Source organism: Dermochelys coriacea, chromosome 3, assembly GCF_009764565.3.
Source record: "Dermochelys coriacea isolate rDerCor1 chromosome 3, rDerCor1.pri.v4, whole genome shotgun sequence".
NCBI classification, from domain to species: Eukaryota; Metazoa; Chordata; order Testudines; family Dermochelyidae; genus Dermochelys; species Dermochelys coriacea.
Genome location: NC_050070.1, coordinates 149600192 through 149627560, shown reverse-complemented (window position 1 = coordinate 149627560; position 27369 = coordinate 149600192). Strand labels below are relative to the sequence as shown.

Below are 27369 nucleotides of genomic sequence, written 5' to 3'. Positions count from 1 at the left end.
AGGTAAGCCCAGATGAGGGTTCCTCTGTGCTCAGCTCAAGCTAGTTACTGGAACCAGGCTCCTGGGTAAACCTGGACACAAAAACAACAGGCAACATGCTAAAGGGCCTACAGTGCTGAGAGCAAGTCATCTGCGCCTCTCCTGCAGGCACCCCCACAACACCAGAGCTCCGGCACATAGGCAGGGACAAGGGAGTGGGTAGGAGCAGCTTAGCCTCCCCACTCTGTGCATTTAATGTGCTAGACCAGGTAACAGCAGCTGCTTCTCAATATGCCTCACTTGTGGCTGGGAGGAGAATTCCATCTCCAGAGCCAGTTCGTGCTAGCAGGGATGGCCCTTTCTGGGAAGAGGAGGCTAACCCTGGAAGATGGAGGTTTCTCTTTGGAAAGCCCAGGTTGTTTTCAATGACCAGAAGCAGCAGCTTTGGGACATACTGGATGGAGCCCTGGAGCCTTTGCTAAGCAAAGCACACAGATCCCCAAAGATGACACTGTGCTTCAAAAGGTGCATATTAACAGACGTACAAGGTCCGCACATGGGACCCTGCCACAGAGATTTCCTTGGAAGAGATTCAGTGCTAGCAACAACGTGGTATAGAAGCCAGCCCAATCATGGCCCGAATGCACAGTGGGGCCATTTCTCGCTCCCAACAACCAAGTGTGCACTGCACTGGCCCACCCTATACAGGGTGGCCCCATAGCTCTAGCTGCGCTACACATGCTGTGTTCCCGACACTAAATGCACTGCATCAGCCTGCACTGTATACAGCATGATACTGTTCTAGTCCCAAGTGCACTGTATTAACTCATACCGTACGCAGCATCACCACCCTGCAACCGTCTCACCTCTCAGGACTCCAGCTGATACTAGGCAATCAGGTGCACAAGAATCAGGCCAGGAGATGGGTAAATCCTGTTTAAATGAGTCGATGTCCCAGGAGCCTACTGGGTGGATGGAAGGGGAGGGGTTGGCAGCTCTGCCAGACAAGGACTCTACTTCAATAGACAAGGGACTTCTCACATAAATATGGGTCTGATTTACCAGGGTATCCAGCCATGCGGGGCACACTTCTTAAAGCACTAGGAGGATTCAAAGGCCCGCATAGGGCACTAGACCATCCCGCTGTGTCCAGCTCTGCACACTGGTACCCTGCAGTCTGCTAGGCAGATTCTAAACCCTGGAAGGCAGACAAGCCCCTTCAGTGGGGAAACAGGCACCAGCTGCTGCTTTTATGGCTAACAACTCCAAGGGCCAGCTGTTCCCTTCTCCCCTTTGAACAGAGGCACTCCACCTGGGTCACAGCTGGGAGCAACACAAACAAGGAGCAGGATCTGCAGCCAAACAGGCTAGCAGGGAGGCTGGAGGTTCAAGAAGCATTAGTACCACATGTGTGTGGAGCACAGATGGGCTAGGTCTGGGGAGTCACAAGGGCGATGCTCTGTCCCCTCTGAGGTCTTAGCATTTTGCTCTTGGGCACTCCTAACAGCCAGATCAGGAGGAGCCTCCCAGTGGGGAACAATGGGGGTTGGTGTGAGGGGGGATGGGATGAAGACTGTACCCTAAGTGAGCCTCAGAGAGCCCCTCACACCTCTTGGGAGGTCAAAGTTGTTTGGCTAGGCCTCCCTGAGGCAATGGAGGCTCCACATTCCATAGATCAACATCTCAATGTATGAGATGAGAGTTCAGACACAAATGCCCTGCCCCTCACTCCCCACATCAGCACTAAGGGCACCTCTGGGAGCCGAAGGGGGTGGCCATGGCCTTTTGGAGATCTCTGTCCCCATCCTGGGTGAGAGGCCTGGGCTCCAGGACACTGGCACCTACCTTGTTTAGTGCTAGGCTGAAGGAAGGGGAGGTTCTAGGTGAGGCAGTGCCCTCCTCCTGGCTCCGGTGTGTCAGAGGGGAGAAGGATGCACTCTCTAGGTAGCCTGGCTCTGTCATGGGCTTCTGGCCAAGTTTGGTGCCAAGATGCTGAGGCCGCAATTGGTGCTTGCTTCGGTCCCTCTCTCTGTCCCTTCCTCCCTTCTGACTGGTTTTCCATGAAGGCAGCAGTTGCTGCTGCTGCTCAGAGGACACCCCTGCCAAACCCAGCTCTGCCAGCTGCTGCAGTTCATACTGGCACAGATCCACTACCCGCCTCTCCAGGGAGAGGAACTTCTCCTTGCTGTCCTTCCTCACCACGATGGGCTTTCTCCTCAGCCTGGGGGCCCTCTCAGCCTCCTCAGGGGGCTTCCTCCGGCAGGAAGCCATTTCCAGACCCCCACGCTTCTTATCTGCCTTTCTCCTGCTTGGGCGGTGGCTCTTCTCAGCTGCTCGCTTGGTCCCCTCAGGTTGGCTTTCCTTCTGATCTTCTGGAGTGGAGCCTCTCGGTGAGGAAGGAGAGTCCTGGCCTCCCACTCCTGCTCTGCCCTCCCCCAGGGATTGCAGGTGGACAGGGCTCAGCACACGGTGGGTGATCTCATCCAGGAACTTGGAGAACTGCAGCTTCTCCTCAGTGACCTTCTCCTGGCGCTTGATGGCATCGGCAGTGCTGCTGCTGCGCTCCAGCGAGCGTCTCTCCCTCGGGCTGAGGCACAGCTGAGGGTCGCTGTACTTGTGCGAGCTGCGGCCATCGGCCAGCGTCTCCACCGAGCGGGACTTGCGCAGGCTCTCGGGGCGCACTTCCAGCATGCCCGTCTGCTTCAGGATCCCTTTGAGAGGCAGATGGGTGGCAGAGACCTGGAACTTTCTTGGAGCTAGGACCTCGGCAGGCTCTTTGAACATGAGGGAGCGTTCCAGGCTCCTGCTCTTGAAGGAGCAGGTTGGCCTCCGGCCTTCGTCTCCAGACACCACAACCGTCTCCACACTGCGGCTCATGAACTTACCGAGACACCCCCGGCAGTGCTTCCCGCTCTGCCTCCCTGCCTTCCCACTGTGTGGCAGCACAGGTGACAGAGTCCGGCTCTTCAGGTTTAGCTCCGCTCGGCACCCTGCTACCTCCTTGTCACTGCTTGACTCCAGGGACCAGGAGGAGGAAAAGTTAAGGTTGCGCACCTCAAACCCATCCACCTGTTTGAGCTGGCCTGCCTCGGCGTAACTAAACCCTGCCTGCTGGCGTAACGGCGCCAGGCCCTTAGCCGCCCGGTTATCCGTTACCTGACTCTGCTCAGCCAAAATCACGCCGTCTTGGTCATCTCGAAGGATGGGCAGATCATGGCGGATCTCGCGGTGCTGCGGCGGTGCCTTGCGGTAAGGCTTCTTGGATGGAGCTGTGCTCGTCATCCTCCCTCCTGCTTGGGTGCGACAACTGGTCACCTGCCAAAAGCAGAAAGGGCAGAGAGAAGAGGGTCACCAGTGCCCCAGCCAGCCCTGAGGGCTTCCCAGCAGCAGGAGATCAAATACCCTATGCTCCCCAGCAGCTTCCCATCCAAAGTGCTGAGAGAGTAGGAGGAGCTGGCAGCCCTGGATCCTGGAACAGCAGCCGCGGCAGGGAAGGGGGACAGAGAAGAATTTAGCTGTGTCCTTCTCCCAGCCAGCGCGAACAGAGAGTTGGCACATCCTCCCGCCCCCCCCCGCCACGCGCACACGCTGACGTACAGCGTGTGTCCAGATTATATATAGTAAACGAGAACAGGCCTCAGAGCAGCATATTGATTGGGCTCTTTAGGAAACGCCTTTTCCAATATGGAAATTGCAAGCCTTACAGGCAGCAGTGACGGTCAGGGCAGGAACTATTGATCTCGCACTGTCACTGCCAACAGGGGCTACATGGAAGGGGGCTGCAGTCATTAAATGCACAGCCAGAGCCAAGGAGTCCTTGGCTTACACTAGTTAAAGCCAGATTGTTCCTGGGTGTCTTCAGAGGGACATGCTTGGGATTTGGGGAGCTGCGACTCAGGGGAGAGAAAACAAATACAAGGCACCATCAAGGCACGAGATGACAGCTGGGGTGAGTGGTGCCACCCAGCCTTCAGGCAAGAGTGTGGATTATGCCATGCTCAGTAGTAGCACTATGAGGAAGGACAGATCAGTCACCACCCACCCCTCCAACCTGTGGCAGGCTCAGACTCCCAAGCTTCAGGAGAAGTGGTGCAGGATCTGAAATGGGGCAGAGACACGGGCAGAACTACAACGGCTCTCTGTGGACATGGAGGGAGCTTCTGCAGAGGGCAGCACTCAGGAAAGCTCTTGCTGCCATCCAGGGTTTGCACCATTTCAGTAAGCACAAGACATGGAGTGAGGCATGCCGCAGGCCACCCAGTAATGAAGGTGCCTGCTGATTTTTCCAATGCCAAAGGCATATCGGTCCTCCCTTCGGGTGCTGGTGTAGGTAACACAGCTACCCCTATGCTCAGAACAGCCTCCCTCTTCCCACCCTCATCAGCTGTCCTTCTCCTTGCCTTAGTCTCCCAATGCTGATAATCCAACTCTGCTCTGTGCCCAGGCACCTCCCCTCCCCTCAGCACTTGTGTGACATCTCTCCAGCTCCCCTGAATTCAGACTAAATCCTCTCCCTTGTGCACAGGAGCTGCTCTACCGGGGCAGAAGCTCTCCCAACCTGGCTCCTTTCAGAGCATTATTCCCCCTCCCATAGGGGGAGCAGGGACCATTAATTCAATGGCTCGAAGACTTCCTGTTCCTAATCATCTCTGCAATGCTCACAGTGCCCCTCCCAGCCTGAAAACACAGTTCCTAGCCTGCAGCCCCCAGAATACACAGTGCACAACCACTCTCTTCATTTGTATGTCCCCAATAGTGCTCTGTTGTGTCCTTTCTGACACCTAGACTCCCACTCTCTGGGGTAAGGACTCTGCGTATTCCTTGCCTGTACAGTGCCTAGCACAATGGAGCCCTGGTCCCTGTTGAGCTTCCTAGCCTTTATATAAACGACAGTCATCTCCTGTTGTGTCACTCTTTGCTTTGCCAGAAGTTCCCACAAGCCCCCTCATATGCATGGAATGCCCTCCTTGAACTGATCTGTAAGGCCACTACCCCTTCTTCTATCACATCCTTGAAGCTCACCTTTGCTGTGATGCCCTGGGAAAAGGCAGGCTGATGGGGACAGATGAGACAATTTCTAATAGTTCTGAAGAGCAAGTCTAAGGTATAGAATGTGTAGAAACACACACTCTGTATCCCTTTCCCTCGCCACCTGGGCATCACTTGTCTTTGCAGAAGAGGGGTGGGCAATAATTTTCTCAGGGGGGCCACTCCACAAATTTTGGTAAGTCATCAGAGGCCGCATATTTCTACTATATTAATGAAATTTTTAAATTCTACCCCTCCACTGCAGTGCCATGTAATAAAATAATTTGTGCAAAAACCAAGGGTGCAGCAAGAGGTGCGGGGTCTGGAAGCTCCGGGCTGGTGCACCATCTTGGGGTGCAAGGTCTGGGAGGGAGTTTGGGTGCAGGAGGGGGTTTCACCTGGGGCCGGTGGTTGGGGTGTGGGAGGGGGCGTGACATGCAGGCTCTGGCTGGGAGGTGCTTACCACAGGCGGCTCCCGGCCAACAGCACAACAGGGCTCAGGCAGGCTGCCTGCATGCTGTGGCCCCACGCCGCTCCCAGAAGCGGCTGGCACGTCTCTGCATGCCCCTTGAGGGGGCAGCGGGTCTCCATGTGCTACCCGTGCCCACAAGCACCACCCCTGCAGCTCCCATTGGCCGGTTTCCAGCCAATGGGACGTGTGAAGATGGTGCTGGGGGCAAGGACAGCATGCAGAGCTGCCTTCCCCTCTGCTAGGGGCGTGCAGAGACGTGCCAGCAACAGCCAGCCGCTTCCGGGAGCAGATGGGGCCATGACAGGCAGACAGCCTGCCTGAGCACCCCGCTGCACTGTGGGACTTTTAGCAGCCTGGAGATCGCGAGAACAGAAATGTTAGATGGGCCGGATCCAGCCCACGGGCTGTATTTTGCCCACTGCTGTCCTAGAGTGTAAGCACAGCACCCAGCAGAACAGGCCCCAGTCCTGACTAGAGCCTCTGGGTGCTACTCTGCAAGACAAACACCAATGCTGCTGGGAAATAACCACTGGGGCCTGTTCCTTCTGCTGCTCATTGCAGGAGCGGAGGCACATCAGCTGGGTGATAAGCCTGCCTTGCTGGAAGGGCATTCCTTCTCCTCAGAGAGAGGTGCTAAGTCCTGACTGAATAGCAGTTCATGTTAGCCACGCAGCAGCTAGGTGACCGAGAGGGGTCTTCTTGTTACCTCCTCCCACAGCTAGGAATCATGGACATGTGCTAGTGCAGATGTTACCCCACAGCAATCTTTGTACCCCATGACGGGTGGAGCACTTACCAGCTTGCAATCAGAGTTGAAGTCTCACATAGGGGGACACTCACTCAGATGCCCTACAGGTGAGAACACAAAGAATTTAACAACCCCCCCCCAGAGACCACTTGCGTGCCCCAGCCCACCCAAACACGGGTGCCTGTGCCTGGCTGCAGCACTCCTAATGCTCCGCTCTCACGTGTCTGTGGGGGACCATGTGATAGGGGATAGAACTGGTCCCCATCTGTGAACCCCATGGGAACTCCTGCTTCAAGGCTCATACTCAGCAGACAGAGCAGGGACAGCCAGAGGAAGCTGGGCACTCCTTGCTCCCCAGCCCCAGGCTTTGAGAGCCCTTGTTACTGCCCAGCCACAACCCTGTTTTAAAATAAAGCAAATAAGTTTCTGAAGTGGCAGGCCCTTCTCCCCCCACAACCCAGAATCTCCTTGACAGGTGGGAAGCCCCATGTCCCCTGAGATGCCGCAAAAGCAGTCCTGCAGAATCTACGCTCTGATGTTGAAGGTCCTTGAAGGTTTCTAGTCCTTTGGAGTGGGTAGAAAACTTCCCAGTGTTACCCTGGTGTAGCACTTTCCCAGAGCCAAAACAATAGCTCTAATGGCCCACTCCTGCTTCCAGTGATGACAAAAGCAAGCCACTAGCAGGAATGGGGCCCTTAAGAGCATGACACATTTTCCCATTCACCTCAGTGGGAAGTTAGCACTGAACTCGCACAATGCTGGATTTGGCAATGTTAACTATTTCCCTGCTGAGCATTTTAGCAGAAACATTTAGCTAATGCAGGTATCCAGCATTATTGGTTGCATTGGTGGCACTTAACAGATTTTTATTCAGATCAAGAGGGGGTATTGCATACTGGAACGGCTCCATGGCCTCTGTATTAGAAAGAAGAGCAAGCTACTCCAGTTTAGACACATGAGATGCTGTTCTTTGGCTCCTGGCAGTCACCACAGCTCCAAAACCCTCCCTGCTCTACAGGGGTCTCTGAGGTGAGGTGCTCCCAGACAAACACACACAGTACAAAACATAAGGAGACTGACACCCGCCTGCTCTGAAGGCCGAGCCCAGGTTATGCAACCATCACAACAAAACATATTGAGATGCTCTGGTGATGGGAGCCAGACAGTCATTTCTTTGCACCGCCTCAGGCACTACAGAAATTCCATGGGGCCCTCCCTTCCCCATACACCTCTGCTGCAGACCTTTCCCTCTCCATGGCACCCAGCCCGAGGAGGTGGGGACTGAAGCATTTGTATACAAGGTGAACGGAACAGGCAGGCAGGCAGCGACTACGCAGAGCTCTGCTGAAACAAGTTTAAGAGATTCCCCTGGCATTGGCCCGGCCCCAACAAGCTGGCTGGCCCTGTTCCCTACTACAGTGCTGTCATTGGGCATCAACTAGTACAGGAAAAACAGCTTCACAATGGCATAGCTACCCCTCCCCCGGGCCCCAGCACAGCTACAAGACAGAGAGAGAGAGAGAGACCAGCTCAGTACAGCTCGTACCTATTCGGCCACAGATAGGGGACTCCAAGCAGGGATGGGCTCAGAGCAGCTCCTGTTGGGTCGGCTGTGGCACTGACTGCTGGTAGATGAGAGCTCCAAATGACTACCACCAATTTGGCACAGGAAGGCTCCCTCTGGTCTCACCTGGTACAGCTGCTATGAATGGCCTACGAGAGTCCTTGCTGAGGTCTCCATTGCAGGGACGTTTAGAAGGCTCAAGCTAAAGGTCTGGCCATCTCTCAGCTGGCAATTCCTCAGTCTCACTGTGACTATCCTCCGCCCTTCTCTGGTATCCAGCACCTCTGCCATTCCTCATTCTCACCCCATTTGCCTGACCCCCAGGGTGGGAGGAGGACAACCCTACCTTGAATTCCTAACCCACAGTCTGAAACAACTTCCAGAAACATTCTGACAGTCACATCATCCCCCAAGTAACTGTCCCTCAAAACAAAGACTCACAGATCCAAAGCGATGTCCCGTCCAAACATCTCCCTGTCCACCTGCCTCCAAGTCAGCTCTCCCCTGGTGGCATCTGGCAGCATCTGAACGGCTTCTGAAACACGAGAAAGGAAACTTGGCGTCAGTCACCTATCAGCATCACATATGGACTCACATGTATGTGCGCCCAAATACAGCCGTGCACCAGGGCTGGAGTCTGCAGCTTCAGGAAGCTTCCCTGTGGCAGGATTTCACAGTGCAATAGGCTCATTGCCTCCATTGTGTCCTGGAAAGGGAAGGGCTTTCCAATTATCCCCTCATGGAGCAGGGAATTCCAAGGAAACCGAGAACTCCACTGCCCCCAAACAAGGAGCAGGATTGCTAAATGGCTGGATGCATCCCTCAGTACAGCAGCGGCTTTTGGCAGAATGATTCCAGGAATGACAGCAGAGTTGCACCTCCTCCCTTGATTTTATTCCTATACAGTGTGGTGTGTGTAACCGCTCTCTAAGAAGTTAGTAATTGCCACAGCAGCCCAGGGGGAGTGAGTGGACTTTCATAATCCTTCACCAGCAATATGGCTGGGGCCCTGGAGGAATAATATCTAGGTTGTCCCTTTGCTCTCCAAAATCAGAGGGGAGGATTCAGAGAAGCGACTCTGAAACAGGCCTCAGTTCAGAGTGGAATGGAAACGCCAGGTGATATATGGGACTGTTTGTTCTGTGGGAGGGGAGGTTGGACTGCTGAAAGGCATGCAGATAACAGCCAGAATTGAGCACACAGCATGCACTGATTCTGCCCCATACTCACCAAGCTGTCAGCAACCCTATCTCGGGTGCAGCCCTGATACTGTAGCCAAGTGTGTGAGACCCAGAGCATCACAGCTTTGGCCTGAAGCCACAGAAGGAGGTGGCTACGAGCCAGGTCTCTGGCCACTCTAATTAGATCTGTACTACAATAGGAAACTTAATCTCTCAGTCCCTTTTATCTGTCCTTGCTATCTCTCATCAGCAGGCAATGCTCCTCAAGAATTAAATCCCTCCCCTCTTCTGAGCTGCTGTCTGCAATGATGCTGATCCCATTTCAGAGTCCACTGAGAGATGCAAAGACACTGGGAAGGATCATATGGGGCTGTCATTCTGCCAAGACAGTCTCCCAGTGATCAGATTCAGCGGTGGGCATGGTCACCCAACACTCAGAGGGGCAGAGGATTTCAGGGTAACAGAGCAATTCATTCTATTTGTACAAACTGCTGGGGAATAATTCTCATCTCCCTCCCCTCCTCCGCCCACACACAAGGGGGTGGGGGTGCACCTCTTTCCCCTCAGGCAAAGGGAGCCCAGGGCTCTGAAAGGAACATGCTTTGCTTCCTACCCCAATCATCCTAACTGCCTCCATTTTCCAAGTTCTAATTCACAAGTGATGAGGTCCCCATGCCTGGCTTCCAGCATTAGCTGCATTTCCACTCCAGGTGCTCCCTTCCTCCTCCCGAACCCATTCCTATCTGCCCAAGTGACACCATGATGATGCTGTGCAGTATCCCGCAGCTAATGCTTGCCCTGGGCATAGGGAAGTGCCAATTAGCTTCTCTGCACAGTCGTCCTCTCCTCAACTAGAAGGATTGTCATGTACGATTTGGGGCCTGGGAAGGGGTAGGAGGAATCAGCATCCTTGCCCTCTTCAGGAATGGAATGAGAACAGAGAACTGGAAGAGGAACTGCTCCCTGCATCTACTGCGCAGGCTCCACAGAACTGTATTAACTTTGTGTTTATAGCGCATCTGAGCCACGAGAAGGTCTCTCAACATTGCTCCTGACAATGCAGCTGCCAGCTCCAGTAATAAGAGAACAGTCTTGGCAGTACACTCTAAAGCCCAGCAAATTCAGAAGGGGCAGATAAAAGGGAGGACTGCGAAAGAGTTCCAGAGTCAAGGGGTACTTCCAGGAAATGTTCCCTGTTAGTAGTTCCCCCATCTCACACCAAGGGGACTCCAGCTCAAGCATCTATGTTGATCACAATCCAGTTTTCTCAAGACAACGCTTCACTAGAGAAGCGTTCCTGGGGCAGCCAGACACCAATGGGCTAGGGTACCCAGCAAAGCCCAGAACTCAAGATACACCAATGAAAGCTACCACTGCTGCTCTGTCCCATGCATTTAGTTACTACTGTTAATCCACCAGGTTTCAGAGTAGCAGCCGTGTTAGTCTGTATTTGCAAAAAGAAAAGGAGTACTTGTGGCATCTTAGAGACTAACAAATTTATTAGAGCATAAGCTTTCGTGAGCTTATGCTCAAATACATTTGTTAGTCTCTAAGGTGTCACAAGTACTCCTTTTCTTTTTGTTAATCCACCAGTTTCACTCTGTTTTGGACTGAACCTTTTATTTGAGTCCAATGAGATGTGACTGACCTCGTTACATAACACTCTGGTGTGTAACAGTTTCACTCTACTAAGATCACAGAAAATGAACTCTTTCCCATCTGCAAGAGAGCCAGAAAGTCCCCTCCCCGTGCCTTGCAGATATATCATCATCAGTCAGACTCTAGCTGCCTCAAGTAGTGGACTGATGCTCAAGACAATGGAGCAACCAGACAGGCCAGGTAAAAGCTGCTAGAATTTCAAGAGATCCTGACCAGGAGACTATATTAGCCTGACTGAGGCTAAAACAATCACCACAGACTGTTCCCCAACAGTCCAGCCATAGCAGGAGAGGGCTGCAGGGTATTAATTACAGGAAGTTTTAGCATCCAAAGAGGAAGGCTCTCTTTGGGAGCTGGCTAATCTCTTCAGTCAACCAGAGAATCCCAGCTAGAATTAGGTTCAAGATTCATTCTGCTACTAAGTAGCTTGTAGCAGTTTAGTTGCTCTCAGCACAGAAACATGCACCCCTACTATGCTGGCTTTGCGTATCCTAATGCTCACAACACAGATTGGACTAACAATGTTACATTGTCAGTCTCCTCAGAATCAGGATGGAATTCCATGGATTTTCACTCATTCCTTGCTCTTTCAGATCAGTAAATCTTGATAGCTAGGTAGACAACATTGCTCCAAGCATGCGTCAGGTCACAAGAGTGATTAAAACAAAGGGTTCAGACTGGCCATTAAGCAATAATGCCCTACTTAATAGTTAACATTTTTCAAAGTTAATGAGATCAACAGAGCCCTCAGATTGAAAGCTTTTGTTGTTGCTGAGTATAAGAAGGATCAGGAACATGAATAGGCTTCCCAGATAATGTGTCCCAGAAGAACCCCTTGTAAAGTTACCAGAATCACTCCTCCCTCACAATTCCCCTCATCCCCTCCCACTCAAAACAGATCACAGGTTTTCTTTTTATTTATTTATTAAGTTTTAACAAGTTTACAAACCCTTTCCATGTAAATATAAGAAACAAAACCATCATTACAACAGTTGCTTTTGTTTAAAGAAACATTATCTTTCTATTTACCAGGGTGTTACCATATTACAGAGTGAGCATCAACAGTATTCCCCGTAGTCCATTCACTAGGAACATATCCTATTACTTACTGCATTGATCAATCATCATCAATTTCTACAGCGCCTTATATCCCAAACCCTTTTATAAACTTGAACTGATCAACAGTGCACACTCCCTACAGCCATCCACCATTGACAGGCAGCCACCTCTGGAGTGGAATGCAACAGCTGATTAACAGCTGAACAGCAACATTACACAAAAGGTTAAGACAGGAAGCAAAGAATCAGATACCCAACCAAAATGTAGATAGAATGCCAGTGGGGCAAGTTAAAATTTGACCAGGATACCAAAACTAGCATTCAAACTCTCCCTCGCTCTCTTTGTTTAAAAAATCTTTTAATGGTTAGACTCAGCATTAGCTCAGAGAAGAGTGCCATCTATTGAATTATCTGCACCACTCCCTGCTGTACAAGGTTTTCACTGAAGATATCCCACCCAAATACTGAACCAGCTTAGGCTGTGCTCTCTTCAGATCTCACAAGATGGTCTGGTTGCTGGCCAAGTAGTTCTCTGCTCAAGTTCCCAGTTTACATTTGCTTTCCCTCCCTCACACATATGCCCCTGTTTTTAATCCCCTCCCCCGGAACAAATTTTCTCTTACCTGTGCTATCTTTAAAACGTCTCCTCTGCTGGCAGAGCTAAAGAATCATCGTTAGGCCTCATACTGAGACAGCAACACCAGCAAGGCTGGGACACTTCTGTTTTGGCATAAGCCTCTTGAAGGAGACACATCAGAGCATTCCAGTCCCTTGGTGAACAGTTCACAGGAAGCAGATGAGCTGTCTAAGGTTCCAGAGGATAACAGTGATGGCCCTGACAGCATAAAGTGAGTGTTGATCTGAGGCCTAATACTCTGGGCAAGTGCTGGCAAAACACAGGAGGGAAGTTAGGGAGCCATTGTTCTAAATTCCCTCTCAATGAGCAGTGAGGGAACAGCTGCAGCAAGCAAACTGTTTGGAGAGCGGTGAGAGAGTGTGGGTGAACATTTCTGAAAAATCAACAAGCAGGAATCCCCTTTCCCAGTACTCTGCCAGTTCTTGTGCTGTGTGGGTGGGCATAGGAGGGGAAGAAGAGGGAGAAAGAAGAAATCAGTAACTGGAGTATGGAATCCAAAATAAGCCACTAAATCAGACAAACCAGGCGCAGGTTAAGCTTTGCCTGGTCTTTCCTCAGGCAACATAACATTCACTAAATCTTGTACAATCCACAGCAATCTAGATCAGCAGCCCCTCTGTCTAGTCTCACAGTCTTGGCGTTCTGAGAAACCTAAACTCCCATAACTCACCCCATAACAATATAGAAGACCAACAGGACCACTAAAATAACCCTCTAGCACGCAAATCATCACAACACTAAAGGATGCTCCATACTCTGGGTCTTTACATATTCACTGTAATATGCTGCCTCAAACATCCCCATCCATGAACGCTCTGCAGCTACAGAGAAGGCACTACAGAACTAGTGTTCTCTGTAGTACGAGAACACATCACCGGCCATCGGCAATACCAGGAGGGATAAGCTGGAGTGCTGATAAGAAGCTCAGTCGGGAAAGTAACTGAAATATTTCCCTGATGGACTGTATTTTCTAAATGGACAACCTACCCTACATTCTCAACTACTGAGGGACAATCTTTACTCATTGCTATATTTGCGTTCCACAAACAACTCTCTGTATAACTTTTCATGAGTAATGTCCCCAAATACTTGGATGCTAATATCTAGACTGTATTGTTAAATCTAACCTAGTCACCTTAATTTGGGTTATTGCTGGTTATGCACTATATGTATCTTATGACTTTTCAAAACAAACTTTGTATTTGTAGATAATCTAAGCACTATACCCAGATGTAAAGACACTCGTTTCTTAATCTGTGTATCATATAATTTTTAACATTAGCTTTAATAAAAATTTTAAATCTGTTTTTATCACGTTGGGTACTAAAGGAGATTCTTTCCCTCTCACATAAAAAATAGCAGCTTGTAGCAATGCCTGCCCAAAGTGAACATTACCGATTCCGTGGAAGCCTTAAGTCCAATGCTGCCAGATGCTAAGCACTGCATGGCCAAGGCAAAAGCAAATGCCAGGAAACAGACTTGCTCTTAATGGCAGCCAGCTTCATTCCAGAGCTGTAGCACTCCAAAAAGCCTGACTTTGGTCATTCACTGGTTAGATAGTCCTCCGCTTCATACAGAAACCTGTACAGGTTGCACTAATTGGACATGGCCCAGTCAATTGTTGTTGGTTATGGAGGGAATTTTGAAGCCTTGTAACACAACCTAGGTACACAAGTGGAATAGTTACAGTTGCTGGGGGATCCATATTTGCCTAGTTCCTGATCTGTTTTTTTTAAATCTCAACCCTAATAATTTTTTCCACCAAATGCATCCGATGAAGTGAGCTGTAGCTCACGAAAGCTTATGCTCTAATAAATTTGTTAGTCTCTAAGGTGCCACAAGTACTCCTTTCCTTTTTGCGAATACAGACTAACACGGCTGCTACTCTGAACCCTAATAATGTTGCATTCGCTTTTGATGATTGATATTTTAAGTGTTTTGACTTTAACCACCGATTAACATCAACTCTGACCCTCTAGCAGGAGAGGGATCTTTATACCAGGTTTAGTTCCCTCTGCTTATAGGCTTTCATCCCAGAAATACTACTTCTATTTTAATTACCCTTTCACCAGCAGATGGTCAGAGACATGAAAGGCAGAGGATGGTACAGACCTAGCTGTTGTGTGTAGATTTACAGCTATATCTGTATCTGAACAATTATGTGTATGTCCATGATGCCATGTAAACTTTACAGCTGCTAAGGTCCATTTCTGGCACAATGGGAATGTCTCCCCCTTTCTCCAGATTCCACACTGGAGGAAAAAGCACTCTCCAAAAGCAGGTGGGGATAACTAAAATGCAGCCTCACCTTCCTGGAAAGAAAAACACCAGTCAGCTGGAAGTCTTTCATATTGCCTAGGTGACATTCAATCATACTTAAAAGCACTTCTATGGAAACTTTAGCCATCCTCTCTGCTAGCCATCCTAGAAAGCTTGTTAGACTGGACAATTCCATGGTCTATACAGCACTGAGCACACATATGGCATACAACCTATTATAGCTAAAATCTACAGACTTCTGGGCTGTGTAAGGACAGTGAGATGGGCCTGTCCCCCTCCCAACCAGCCTGGACATCTCTTATGAAAGCTCCGTTCATGTACAGCCAACAATAGCTCTTGATAAGCTGGCACTCTGAGGGGAGATGCTGTCCAATCTTCCAGTGGAGTGGGGCTGGTGGCTACTATCTTATCACACCACTTGCACCCACACCTATGATCAGTCAGGAAGATTTCCCCCTTAACACCAGCGAGGTCTCCACATCAGGGGGTGGCCAAGTGTTCCTCACAGACTTCTACAACGCAGTCCATGGCCACTCCTTTCTCTGCTACTAGTGCAGTTCATTGCATGCTGGGACCTACAACTTTAATGCTCAACCTAGATCACAGCAGTCTGACCTACTGAGAGCAGTTGTGTTTCTACACACCATACATTGAGAATGAGGAGAAAAGAGATTGCTTTATAAAGATACACTCTGGGCTTAGCAGAGTCAGAGCACAGGCCAAGGGCTGGAGCAGGCACAGAATTTTCCCCCGGCTTTGCAAGTGGTAGAGCAGTACGGTTATTGTAGCAGGGTGCAATCCCGGAGCAGTCCCCCGGCAGAGCGGCACTGCAGCCAACCCACCTCAGTTTCCCTCCTGGGTTTTTCAATGACTCTGCTTTCAGGCCAGTTCAGTTGCTGAAGCAGCTTAGCCAGAGGGCAAAATCAGACGTTCACCCCTTCCAGGATAAGCAAAGTTCAAAAAGAACACGCCAATCTTCTGTCTCAGTCCTGAGTCAAGCACACAACTGTCTTCAACCCTTTGCATCCTGGAGTCAACTTCCAGCACTCCTGGCTCTGGTTCTTCCTCCCCTTAACAGCAGGGGTTGCTGCACCCCATCCAGGGTGGCAATATAGGGAGAACCCACACCCACCCTTTACCAAGCACTCTGGAAACCCTAAATAATGGGGCTGTCTGCTCTCTGTAGCCACAAGCTGCCCTGGCTTCTCCTTCCCAGGGCCTTTTCCTATATTTGCTACCCCTCCTTCCTGGGCTCAAATGTCTCCACCTTTGGAACAGGGTGGCCACAGCCTTCCTTCCTGGCACTGTGGCTGGCTTCCCCCAGCCCTTCAGCTTCTCCTTGGGATGAGGCTCCACAGCCCTCCTTCCTAGGTCTATGCTGTAGTCGTCACTGACTCACCCTCATCAGGGATCAGGTTCTGCTCCAGGGAGTCTCCCTCCAATTCTCTCCGGAGTCTAGGATCCCTCAAGTGAGCTCAGTGCAGTCGTTTACTGGCTGAGCATTACTGTCATCTGTCTAGGCACTTAGTCTCTAAGCTTGGGAATGGGGGCCAACACATTTATTTGAGCATAAGCTTTTGTGAGCTACAGCTCACTTCATCGGATGCTGTAGCTCACGAAAGCTTATGCTCAAATAAATTTGTTAGTCTCCAAGGTGCCACAAGTACTCCTTTTCTTTTTTGCGAATACAGACTAACACGGCTGCTACTCTGAAACCTGTCATTCCCAAGCTGTCGCTGATTCTCCCCCAGAACACCTATTCTTAACGTGGCCATGTCTTGGAACAGGGACTGACTGGTCCCAGACCCCACAAGGGCCAGACCACTCTGTTACAGTTACCCTTTTTGTTAAGGGCCATAGTGTAATAGTGCCTTCATAGAACTAACACTCCACTAGTCAAGTGAGGGCTGAGGACATCTGGATGTTGCTGTCTTCCTGAGATGCTGCAGAGGGTTGTGTTGGCCAAACCTGTAGAGCAGCTTGTTTGCTTTCATTCCTTCTGCTTAGTTTAGGCACCACGGGCAGGGCCCCAGGGATTCCATGATTCTGGGTTGCAGAATCTGCCGTACGGGGAAGCAACCACAGCAATCCTACTGGCTACAGGAACACCAGCACTTACGACAAGTAGCAGATTTTATTGTAATCTACTGCCATACTGGGCTCCCTGCTTTCCTCTCCCTACTCCACAAGGGGGAGACCTAGCTATTTATGAGAGCAGTTTGCCACCTGAGTAACAAGGAGGAGCTTCCCCAGGCAGTTAGGCTTTGGACCAGAACGCTGAACCTCAAACCCTGCAGATCAGCAGCCCCTAACCCAGTGTGAAAGTTAACCCTGGAAACTGAATTTAAGAACTGGCTGTGTGATCCCTACAACCTGTCTGAACTATGGCTGATGGGAAGGGAAAGGGATAGGGATAGGGCTCTCTTACCTTACCTTTCCTCCCCCCCCCCACTTTTGTCCTTTTCACTCCAAGCCCCCTCCTAACACCTCCTAGCAAGCAGGAGGAGGTGGGGATGGGAACAACATAGTGACCCCAAATCCTACAAGACCCCCTGGTTTTACAGTAACAATCTGTATCCCAAAGCAAACTACCAGTAAGCTGCAAAGCCTGGAAAAATAAATGCACAGTGATTATTCCCTGTTAAAGGATGATAAATGGGGGACTAACTACCCAGATTTCTGATGGAAAAGTTGGGGACAACTTGTTTCAGAAGATAGAGGCGGACAGCCATTTTAGACTTGATTCGGACCAACAGAGAGGAAGGAATTGGTTGCCCCTCTGAAGGCTGAAGACAATTTGGGTGAAAATGATCAAAATGATAGATTTCATGATTCTAAGGAGAGGAAGAAGTGAGAGCAACAGAATAAGGACAACGGACTTCCAAAAAGCAGACTTTAGCAAACTAACGACTGGTAAGTAAAGTCCCACAGGTAGAAAATCGAAGGGAAAAAGGAGTTCACCAAAGCTGGCAGTTTCTCAAAGAGACAATATTAAAGGCATGACTGCAAACTATCCCAATATGAAGGAAAGATAGAAAGAAAGGTCAGGGGACAAAATGGTTATATCAGGAGTTCTTTAATGACCTGAAAATCAAAAAGGAATCCTACAAAAAGTGGAAGCATGGATGAATTGCTAAGGACGAGTACAAAGAATTAGCACAAGCATGTAGGGACAAAATCAAAAAGGCTAAGGCACAAAATGAGTTACACCTAAACAGGGACATAAAAGACAGTAAGAAAAGGTTCTTTAAATACATTAGGAGAAAGAGAAAAAGATGAAGGAAAACAAATACTCTACTCAGCAGGGCAGGAGAGCTAATAACTGATTATATCAAGCAGGCTGATGTGTTTAATGCCAGTTTTCCTTCAGTTTTCACCAAAATGGTTAATTGTCCCTAGACGCTTAAAAGCAGGGCTTGATGAAATTCACCCTAGAGTACTTAAGGAACTAGCCGAAGCAATCTCAGAACCCAGAACCGTTAGCAATTATCTTTGCAAACTCATGGAAGACGGGCGAGATCCCAAAGGACTGGAGAAGGGCGCAAACAGTACTTACAGTTAAAAAGGGAACAAAGAGAAGCTGGGGAATTATAGACCAGTCAGCTTACCTTCCATATCTGGAAAGATACTGGAATAAATTAGTAAACAATCAATTTGTAAACACCTAGAGGGTAACAGAATAATAGCCATCACAAAAGATTTTTCAAGAACAAATCATGCCAAACCAATCTAATTTCCTTCTCTAACTGGCCTAGTAGATGTGGGGAAGCTTTAGCTATATCTTGATTTTAGTGAGGCTTTTGACACAGTCCCACATGACATTCTCATATGCAAACTAGGGAAATGTCACTGTCATACCAGAAGTCTGTATCTATTGGGGGGTCACGCAGGGGTCTCTCCTGGGTCTGGTACTATTGAATATCTTTGTTAATGACTTGGATAATGGAGTGGAGAGTATGCTTATAAAATCTGTGGATGACACCAAGCTGGGAGGGGTTTGGAAGCACTTTGGAAGACAGGATTAGAATTCAAAACGATCTTGACAAATTGGTGAATTGGACTGAAATCAAAAAGATGAAATTCAATCAAGACAAGCACTACATTTAGGAAGAAAAAAATCAAATCAAATGCACAACTATAAAGTGGGGGGAAAACTGGCTAGGCAGTAGCAGTGCTGAAAAGAATCTGGGGATTATAGTTGATCACAAATTGCGTATGAGCCAACAATGGCAAACATTCTGGGGTGTATTAACAGGAGAGTTGTATGTAAGACCTGGCAGGTAATTGTCCGGCTCTACTCAGCACTGGCGAGGCTTAGCTGGAGTACTGTATCCACTTTAAGAAAGATGTAGCTTTAAATTGGAGCGAATCCAGAGGAGAGCTATAGAAATGATAAAATGTTTAGAAAACCTAACCTAGGGAAAGGTTAACAAAATGGGCATGTTTAATCTTAGAAAAACATGACTGAGGGGGGGACTGAGAACAGTCTTCAAATATGTTAAGGACTGTTTTAAAGAGGATGGTTATTGATTGTTCTCCAGGTCCACTGAAGGTAGATAGAGCTGATGGAGGAAAAGATCCGAGGTTTGGAGATGCAGGTGGAAAGTCTCGTTGAGTTTAGGAAGGGGTTTGAGCAGATGATGGAGCAAAGATATGAGGTATCTGAAGGGAAAAGCTCAGACTCACGGATGGAAGCAGGGCTGAGGAATTTTGAGGGGAGACTGGGTGAGGAAAGTGGTCAGTGGAAACATGTGACTAAAAGAACCAGGCAGAGGAAAAGACGGGCTAGTGAAGGAGAAATTGAGCTTAGGAACAGGTTTGCAGAGATGGAAAATGAAGAAGGGGCTCAGCAGGTACTTGTTGAAGGTGGAAGGCTAAGGAAGAAGAGAAGAGAGGCTAGTCCTATAGGAAAAGCAGAAGAGTCAAGGGAGACTACACCAAATATGAGCCCCAGGAGGATACAGGATGGGTTGAAGAGGATTATAAGGGAAAATAGGAATGGAAAGAACTTGCAGCCAGAGGGAACAGGGGAGAGACTGGAGAATAGCACAGTCACCAGGAAAAGGCAGGTCTATGTGATCGGGGACTCTTTATTGAGAAGAATAGACAGGACTGTAACTAGAGCTGATCCTGAGAATAGAAGGGTGTGCTGTCTTCCGGGTGCTAAGATACGGGATGTAGACCTGAGGTTGAAAAGGATCCTAAAGGGAGCGGGAAAGAATCCCCTAATTATCCTTCACGTGGGAACAAACGATACGGCTAGATTCTCGCTGGAAAGTATTAAGGGAGACTATGCTTGGCTGGGGAAGACGCTTAAGGAAATTGAGGCTCAGGTGATCTTTAGTGGGATCCTTCCTGTTCCTAGAGAAGGGCAACAAAGGTGTGACAAGATTATGACTGTCAACAGATGGCTTAGGCAGTGGTGCTATAAGGAGGACTTTGGGATGTATGGCCACTGGGAGGCATTCACGGACAGAGGACAGTTCTCTCAGGATGGACTTCATCTGAGTAGGGAAGGAAATAGACTTCTAGGATCGAGGCTGGCACAACTGATAAAGAGAGCTTTAAACTAGGAATTAGGGGGAGATGGATGGGAGATGTCCAGGAAATCTCCACGCCAGATTTTAGCATTGAGAGGGAAGAAGATGAAGTAAGAAAGGATACAGCCGTGGGTAGGAGAATGTATATAAGGAGCGAGGGCGGTGTGGATACTAGTCTAATAGGTTATACTGGCTGTAGAATGACTGTGCCTAATAGGGTATAAAATGTGAGCGAGGCCAAACAGCAAAAATTAAGATGTTTGTACACCAATGCGAGGAGCCTAGGTAACAGAATGGAGGAACTAGAGCTACTGGTGCAGGAAGTGAAACCAGATATTATAGGGATAACAGAAACATGGTGGAATAGTAGTCATGACTGGACTACAGGTATTGAAGGGTATGTGCTGTTTAGGAAAGACAGAAACAAAGGTAAAGGGGGTGGAGTAGCATTGTATATCAATGCTGAGGTAGAATGTAAAGAAATAAGAAGCGATGCAATGGATAAGACAGAGTCTGTCTGGGCAAAAATTACATTGGGGAAGAAAACTAGTAAAGCCTCTCCTACGATAGTGCTTGGGGTGTGCTATAGACCTGCGGGATCTAATTTGGATATGGATAGAGCCCTTTTTAATGTTTTTAATAAAATAAATACTAATGGAAACTGCGTGATCATGTGAGACTTTAACTTCCAAGATATAGACTGGAGGACCAGTGCTAGTAATAATAATAGGGCTCAGATTTTCCTAGATGCGATAGCTGATGGATTCCTTCATCAAGAAGTTGCTGAACCAACTAGAGGGGATGCCATTTTAGATTTAATTTTGGTGAGTAGCGAGGACCTCATAGAAGAAATGGTTGTAGGGGACAATCTTGGCTCAAGTGATCATGAGCTAATTCAGTTCAAACTAAATGGAAGGATTAACAAAAATAAATCTGCAACTAGGGTTTTTGATTTCAAAAGAGCTGACTTTCAAAAATTAAGGAAATTAGTTAGGGAAGTGGATTGGACTAAAGAACTTATGGATCTAAAGGTAGAGGAGGCCTGGGATTACTTTAAATCAAAACTGCAGAAGCTATCGGAAGCCTGTATCCCAAGAAAGGGGAAAAAATTCATAGGAAGGAGTTGTAGACCAAGCTGGATGAGCAAGCATCTCAGAGAGGTGATTAAGAAGAAGCAGAAAGCATATAGGGAATGGAAGACAGGAGGGATCAGCAAGGAAAGCTACCTAATTGAGGTCAGAACATGTAGGGATAAAGTGAGACAGGCTAAAAGTCGAGTAGAGTTGGACCTTGCAAAGGGAATTAAAACCAATAGTAAAAGGTTCTATAGCCATATAAATAAGAAGAAAACTAAGAAAGAAGTGGGGCCGCTTAACACTGAGGATGGAGTGGAGGTTAAAGATAATCTAGGCATGGCCCAATATCTAAACAAATACTTTGCCTCAGTCTTTAATAAGGCTAAAGAGGATCTTGGGGATAATGGTAGCATGACAAATGGGAATGAGGATATAGAGGTAGATATTACCATATCTGAGGTAGAAGCAAAACTGAAACAGCTTAATGGGACTAAATCGGGGGGCCCAGATAATCTTCATCCAAGAATGGAAATTAAAGGAATTGGCTCATGAAATTGCAAGCTCATTAGCAAGATTTTTTAATGAATCTGTAAACTCAGGAGTAGTACCGAATGATTGGAGAATTGCTAATATAGTTCCTATTTTTAAGAAAGGAAAAAAAAGTGATCCGGGTAACTACCAGCCAGTTAGTTTGACATCTGTAGTATGCAAGGTCCTGGAAAAAATTTTGAAGGAGAAATTAGTTAAGGACATTGAAGTCAATGGTAAATGGGACAAAATACAACATTGTTTTACAAAAGGTAGATCGTGCCAAACCAACCTAATCTCCTTTTTTGGAAAAGTAACAGATTTTTTAGATAAAGGAAACGCAGTGGATCTAATTTACCTAGATTTCAGTAAGGCATTTGATACCGTGCCACATGGGGAATTATTAGTTAAATTGGAGAAGATGGGGATCAATATGAACATCAAAAGGTAGATAAGGAATTGGTTAAAGGGGAGACTGCAACGGGTCCTACTGAAAGGCGAACTGTCAGGTTGGAGGGAGGTTACCAGTGGAGTTCCTCAGGGATCGGTTTTGGGACCAATCTTATTTAATCTTTTTATTACTGACCTTGGCACAAAAAGTGGGAGTGCGCTAATAAAGTTTGCAGATGATACAAAGCTGGGAGGTATTGCCAATTCAGAGAAGGATCAGGATATTATACAGGAGGATCTGGGTGACCTTGTAAACTGGAGTAATAGGATGAAATTTAATAGTGAGAAGTGTAAGGTTATGCATTTAGGGATTAATAATAAGAATTTTAGTTATAAGTTGGGGAACGCATCAATTAGAAGTAACGGAAGAGGAGAAGGACCTTGGAGTATTGGTTGATCATAGGATGACTATGAGCTGCCAATGTGATATGGCTGTGAAAAAAGCTAATGCGGTTTTGGGATGCATCAGGAGAGGCATTTCCAGTAGGGATAAGGAGGTTTTAGTACCGTTATACAAGGCACTGGTGAGACCTCACCTAGAATAGTGTGTGCAGTTCTGGTCTCCCATGTTTAAAAAGGATGAATTCAAACTGGAGCAGGTACAGAGAAGGGCTACTAGGATGATCCAAGGAATGGAAAACTTGTCTTATGAAAGGAGACTTAAGGAGCTTGGCTTGTTTAGCCTAACTAAAAAAAGGTTGAGGGGAGATATGATTGCTCTCTGTAAATATATCAAAGGGATAAATACAGGAGAGGGAGAGGAATTATTTCAGCTCAGCACCAATGTGGACACAAGAACAAATGGGTATAAACTGGCCACCAGGAAGTTTAGACTTGAAATCAGACGAAGGTTTTTAACCATCAGAGGAGTGAAGTTTTGGAATAGCCTTCCAAAGGAAGCAGTGGGGGCAAAAGATCTATCTGGTTTTAAGATTCTACTCGATAAGTTTATGGAGGAGATTGTATGATGGGATAATGGGATGTTGGTAAGTAATTGATCTTTAAATATTCAGGGTAAATAGGCCAAATCCCCTGAGATGGGATATTAGATGGATGGGATCTGAATTACCCAGGAAAGAATTTTCTGTAGTATCTGGCTGGTGAATCTTGCCCATATGCTCAGGGTTTAGCTGATTCCTTCCTGACCCCAAATATGGCAATTTTCCTCCAGGGCAGATTGGAGAGGACCTGGAGGTTTTTCGCCTTCCTCTGTAGCATGGGGCATGGTTGACTTGAGGGAGGCTTCTCTGCTCCTTGAAGTCTTTGAACCATGATTTAAGGACTTCAATAGCTCAGACATGGGTGAGGTTTTTCATAGGAGTGGGTGGGTGAGATTCTGTGGCCTGCGCTGTGCAGGAGGTCGGACTAGATGATCAGAATGGTCCCTTCTGACCTTAGTATCTATGAATCTAGGTAGGACAAGCTGTAATGGGCTCAGTCTGCAGTGAGGAAGATGTAGGTTAGATAGCAGGAAAAACTTTCTAACTACAAAGATAGTTAAGACCAGGAATAGGCTTCCAAAGGAGGCTGTAGAATCCTCATCATTGGAGATTTTTAAAAACAGGTTAGAGAAACACCTGTAAGGGATGATCTAGGTTTACTTGCTCCTGTCTCAACACATTGGATGTCCTCTCAAGGTCCCTTCCAGACTTACATGTCTATGATTCTACACAATTCAGCTGTAAACTCATTTATTAATATTTTTTTCCTAATCTCATTCTGCCACAGAGCATTGAGTCTGGTGCAGAGTTCAGCACTACTGAACCACAAATCCAGGAGTCTCTAAGGGTATGTCTACACAGCCCGCAGAAGCGAGCCTCCCAGCCTGGGTTGACAGACTTGGGTTAACTGCGCACACGATAGTGCTCTAAAAAGAGCTGTGTAGACCACCCTTTGAAGTTCCAGCTCTGTCTGTAGCTCAGACTCTGGAGCCCAACTCATTACCTAGGCTTCTTCTAGGATAAAAAACCTTAACACCCCCGCTTGCGGGGTGCCACATGTAGGGTAGGGGTACAGTAGTGTGCACCTCATTACCTCCAATTTGAGATTGCTCCTTTTGTGTCAACGGATGCATCCCTGAACAGTGCTGGTGCTGCATTCGCATCTGGACACAGCATGATGGCCAGCACAAGTTGAACAGAAACAGGCACCAGCAGCACCTGATCTGAAGACTATGTCAGAGGGAAAGGGAAGCAAGAACCACATTATGAAAACCAAGGCATCCCTAAAATTCTGTTGTTCACTGATCAAGGGTGGAGGCAGGGAGGGTCTTTTGCAGATGGCAGTGGTAATCCTCAAATGCAGCAGCTTTGACTTGTGAGGTGGAATTTGGAAATGATTGGCCTGGGTTATGATCACAGACCACACAGGCCTGCTGGGAATTCCCACAGGAAGTTTCATTATGTGAGGCCTGCATTCCACAGAGGCAGGAAGGACAACTTGCTGTAGAGACTGGAGGCTCACTCAGGACACATCAGAGGGTTTAATGAAGAAAGGAAGTTCTGTGTTCTTTCCACAAGACTTGACCCAAAACTTTGCACCTCCATATTGGCCAGTTCAAATAGAATCAGATTGCTCCCTTGGGCCATGGCAGATGGATCCCCCCTGGCCAATAAAGACTTATGTCTGGGCAGGGGAGGGTTGTACATGGCAAAGCTACAGAAAACAAGTGCCTTCTCCTGACAGCATGTTGAGCAGTGGGACAGATTATTATATATCTGTGTCCCCCGTCTACAGTCATCACTGAACTTCCAGCACTGGAGTCGTCAGTGACAGGGGCTGGTCTCTTCAGGTGTGTGTGGAAGAGAGTGGCAAGAGCAATTCAACCCAATGCTCATTTTAAATATTTAACTGTATGAAGACTGGATGTGTCCTCAGTGAGAGACTCACAGGAGTGGAAGAAAAACACCAAAACAACTCCACTGATCACAGACTCTGGAGCCTCTACGTCTCACATACAGTTCGTACAGACTACACCATGATGGCACTAGACACCCAATCATCAACCATTCAGGGAAAAAAGCGTGCAGGCCACAGGGAATGAACCAACCTTAACTGGCCTTCTTGGTGTAAGTTAAAACCCAACACATCCAATCCTTTTGGAGGGAGCAAGCACGAGTTATTTTGCTGCAGCTATTAAGGCAATGTTGCTGCTAGGACATGCCCCTGGAGTGACTCCGTTCTGCTCTGCTCTCCCGCTGCATTCCTCAGATTTAACATGAATTTGGCTCCTTCGTTTCCACAAGTAAGGAGAAGCCTGAACGCTGACTGCCATCTGCAAACACAGCCCAGGCTCCACCCCCGCATGCCTGCAGGCCACCAGGTGTGGCCAGAAATGGCACAAGCTACACACCAAACACACCTTTGATGTGGAGCTGAAAGCATGTAGCCACAGGGCACAAACAGCACGCCGCCTGCTGCCGTGCTGACTCGCTGTGCAGGAACGCGGGCTACAACCACAGGCCAAGACAGACAAACAAGGTGCATTCCACACCAAACAGGGAAAGAAAACATGCAGCTGAGCCCACATGCCCTCTGCATGCCCACATGACCTCCCCACACAGGCAATGCCACCTCCAGAACCTCCACCACAGCCTCAGTCCCAAACCCAATCAACCAACAGGGAGTAGGAGCCCCATGTAGCTGCAAAGCAAGGGAAATAGCATAGGACAAGAGAGTTAATAAAGCAACCCACAGAGAAAGGGGAAGAGACGCTGTCTGGGCTGGGAAGTGACTGAACATCAGAGTTTGTAGAGTAGCAGGGAAGGGAATTTCCCCGTTTTCCTTATAAATAAGTCAACAGACAAACCTGTGACTGAGTCTTGTTAACAGGAGCAGACAGAGCTGAACTCAAGTGCAAAGCCTGAAGCTGAATTCAGGTATGAAACAAGTCAGAAGGGCTGGGCCTTGGGCCTCCCGTAAGAGACACCAATTTCCTTTTTCTAGGGTCCGCTTTAACATACATCCTTCCCTGGAGATACAAAACCACTCCCATTCACTCTTACGCACACACACCCTATCCCAACATCCTTTCACACATACTGCCAGCACAAATTGATCTGATCTCAGTTCTACTCAACTCCTCCATCTCTAGGTAGACACATGGCCACTTGTATTAACATGAGGAGAACTCAGTCAATACACACAAAGATCTCAGATGCCTGGTAACCTCTGCCTAAGTGATCCTTTCTCACAGAACCCCACCTTGCAGGATAGAGTTACAAACAAGCCCTGATACTTTAGCCAGAGAACTGCTTCTCTTGCCCTCAACTGAAGTCCTGCTCCCATGTTAGGAAGCCATTCCAAAGGAAACAGCAATAAGAATGATCCCCAAGAGGACACGAGTGGCCAGCATCCTCAAGCAGCCCAGGTTTAGCTGACTCTCACATACTGCCTTTCTGTTTCTTTTCTTTAAACTCAAAAAGAAGAATCACCAGCTCACTTTGTCTATCAAAGTGTGGGCAGCTATGGAGCTTAGTGATCAGTGCTCTCACTACCAGGCTGGAGACCTGGGTTGGAATCTCAGCTCTGTCTCATGACAAGGGTTCAGCATTTAACAGAGACAGGAAACACATCCTTCAGTACCAGCATTGTGGTGAGCGTATGCTTCATGTGACACTCTTCTGCAACACCCACCCATGGGCTCCAAATGGAATACTAGCCAGTGGTCAATAGCATGCAGGCTGGTGGCAGCAGCTATGCAAGGGGATTTTACGAAGGGCTGGGATTTTATAACATGCATAGGGCAAAAACAGAGAAAGGAGACCACACGGAGATACAGCAGAAGAAATATTCCCTTCTGCTCCTCAGCTACCAAAGGGCAGGGTGAAGGGGGGCTGAGGAGAAGAGCAGTACCACTTCCCAGCGAGAAGTGAGGCAAAACAACATTGTAGCAATAGTACTGTATCCTGGCACTGGGTAGAGCGGTACTCCTCCCTAGTTCCAGGGAACTCACGGAAGAGCACTAGAGATGATTACGTGGCTGAAGAGCTGTATTCACAAGGGGACATACCTGTAGAGTTTAGAAAAGGGGAGAGAGAACCACTACCTACAAGCATTAGAAGGGTGCAAAGGAGTCTAGTGTGCCACCAGGGTTTAACCAGGAGAAAGCAATTCTAGGGAGCCATGAAGGTCCACCAGGCTGTGGAACGAAGATTTCAAGGCTCTGGG

At 48.1% G+C, this 27369-nt stretch overlaps 1 protein-coding gene across 14 annotated transcripts in view; it reads right to left on the bottom strand.

Moving 5' to 3' along the window:
• The window catches only part of TJAP1 (tight junction associated protein 1), a 55119-nt gene that overhangs the window by 12856 nt on the left and 14894 nt on the right, over positions 1–27369 (bottom strand). For 5 of the 14 annotated variants that reach the window (XM_043511557.1, XM_043511559.1, XM_043511558.1 and 2 more), the window contains 3 exons: positions 8233–8326; positions 6276–6328; positions 3136–3294 (listed from right to left, as the gene is read on the bottom strand). In XM_043511557.1, coding sequence (XP_043367492.1) covers positions 3136–3261 — 126 coding nt within the window. In that variant the 5' untranslated portion in view covers positions 3262–3294; positions 6276–6328; positions 8233–8326. Of the gene's footprint in view, positions 1–1824; positions 3295–6275; positions 6329–8232; positions 8327–12312; positions 12525–27369 lie in introns of those variants that run through there. The other 9 variants (XM_043511554.1, XM_043511555.1, XM_043511556.1 and 6 more) reach the window with 4 other exon arrangements.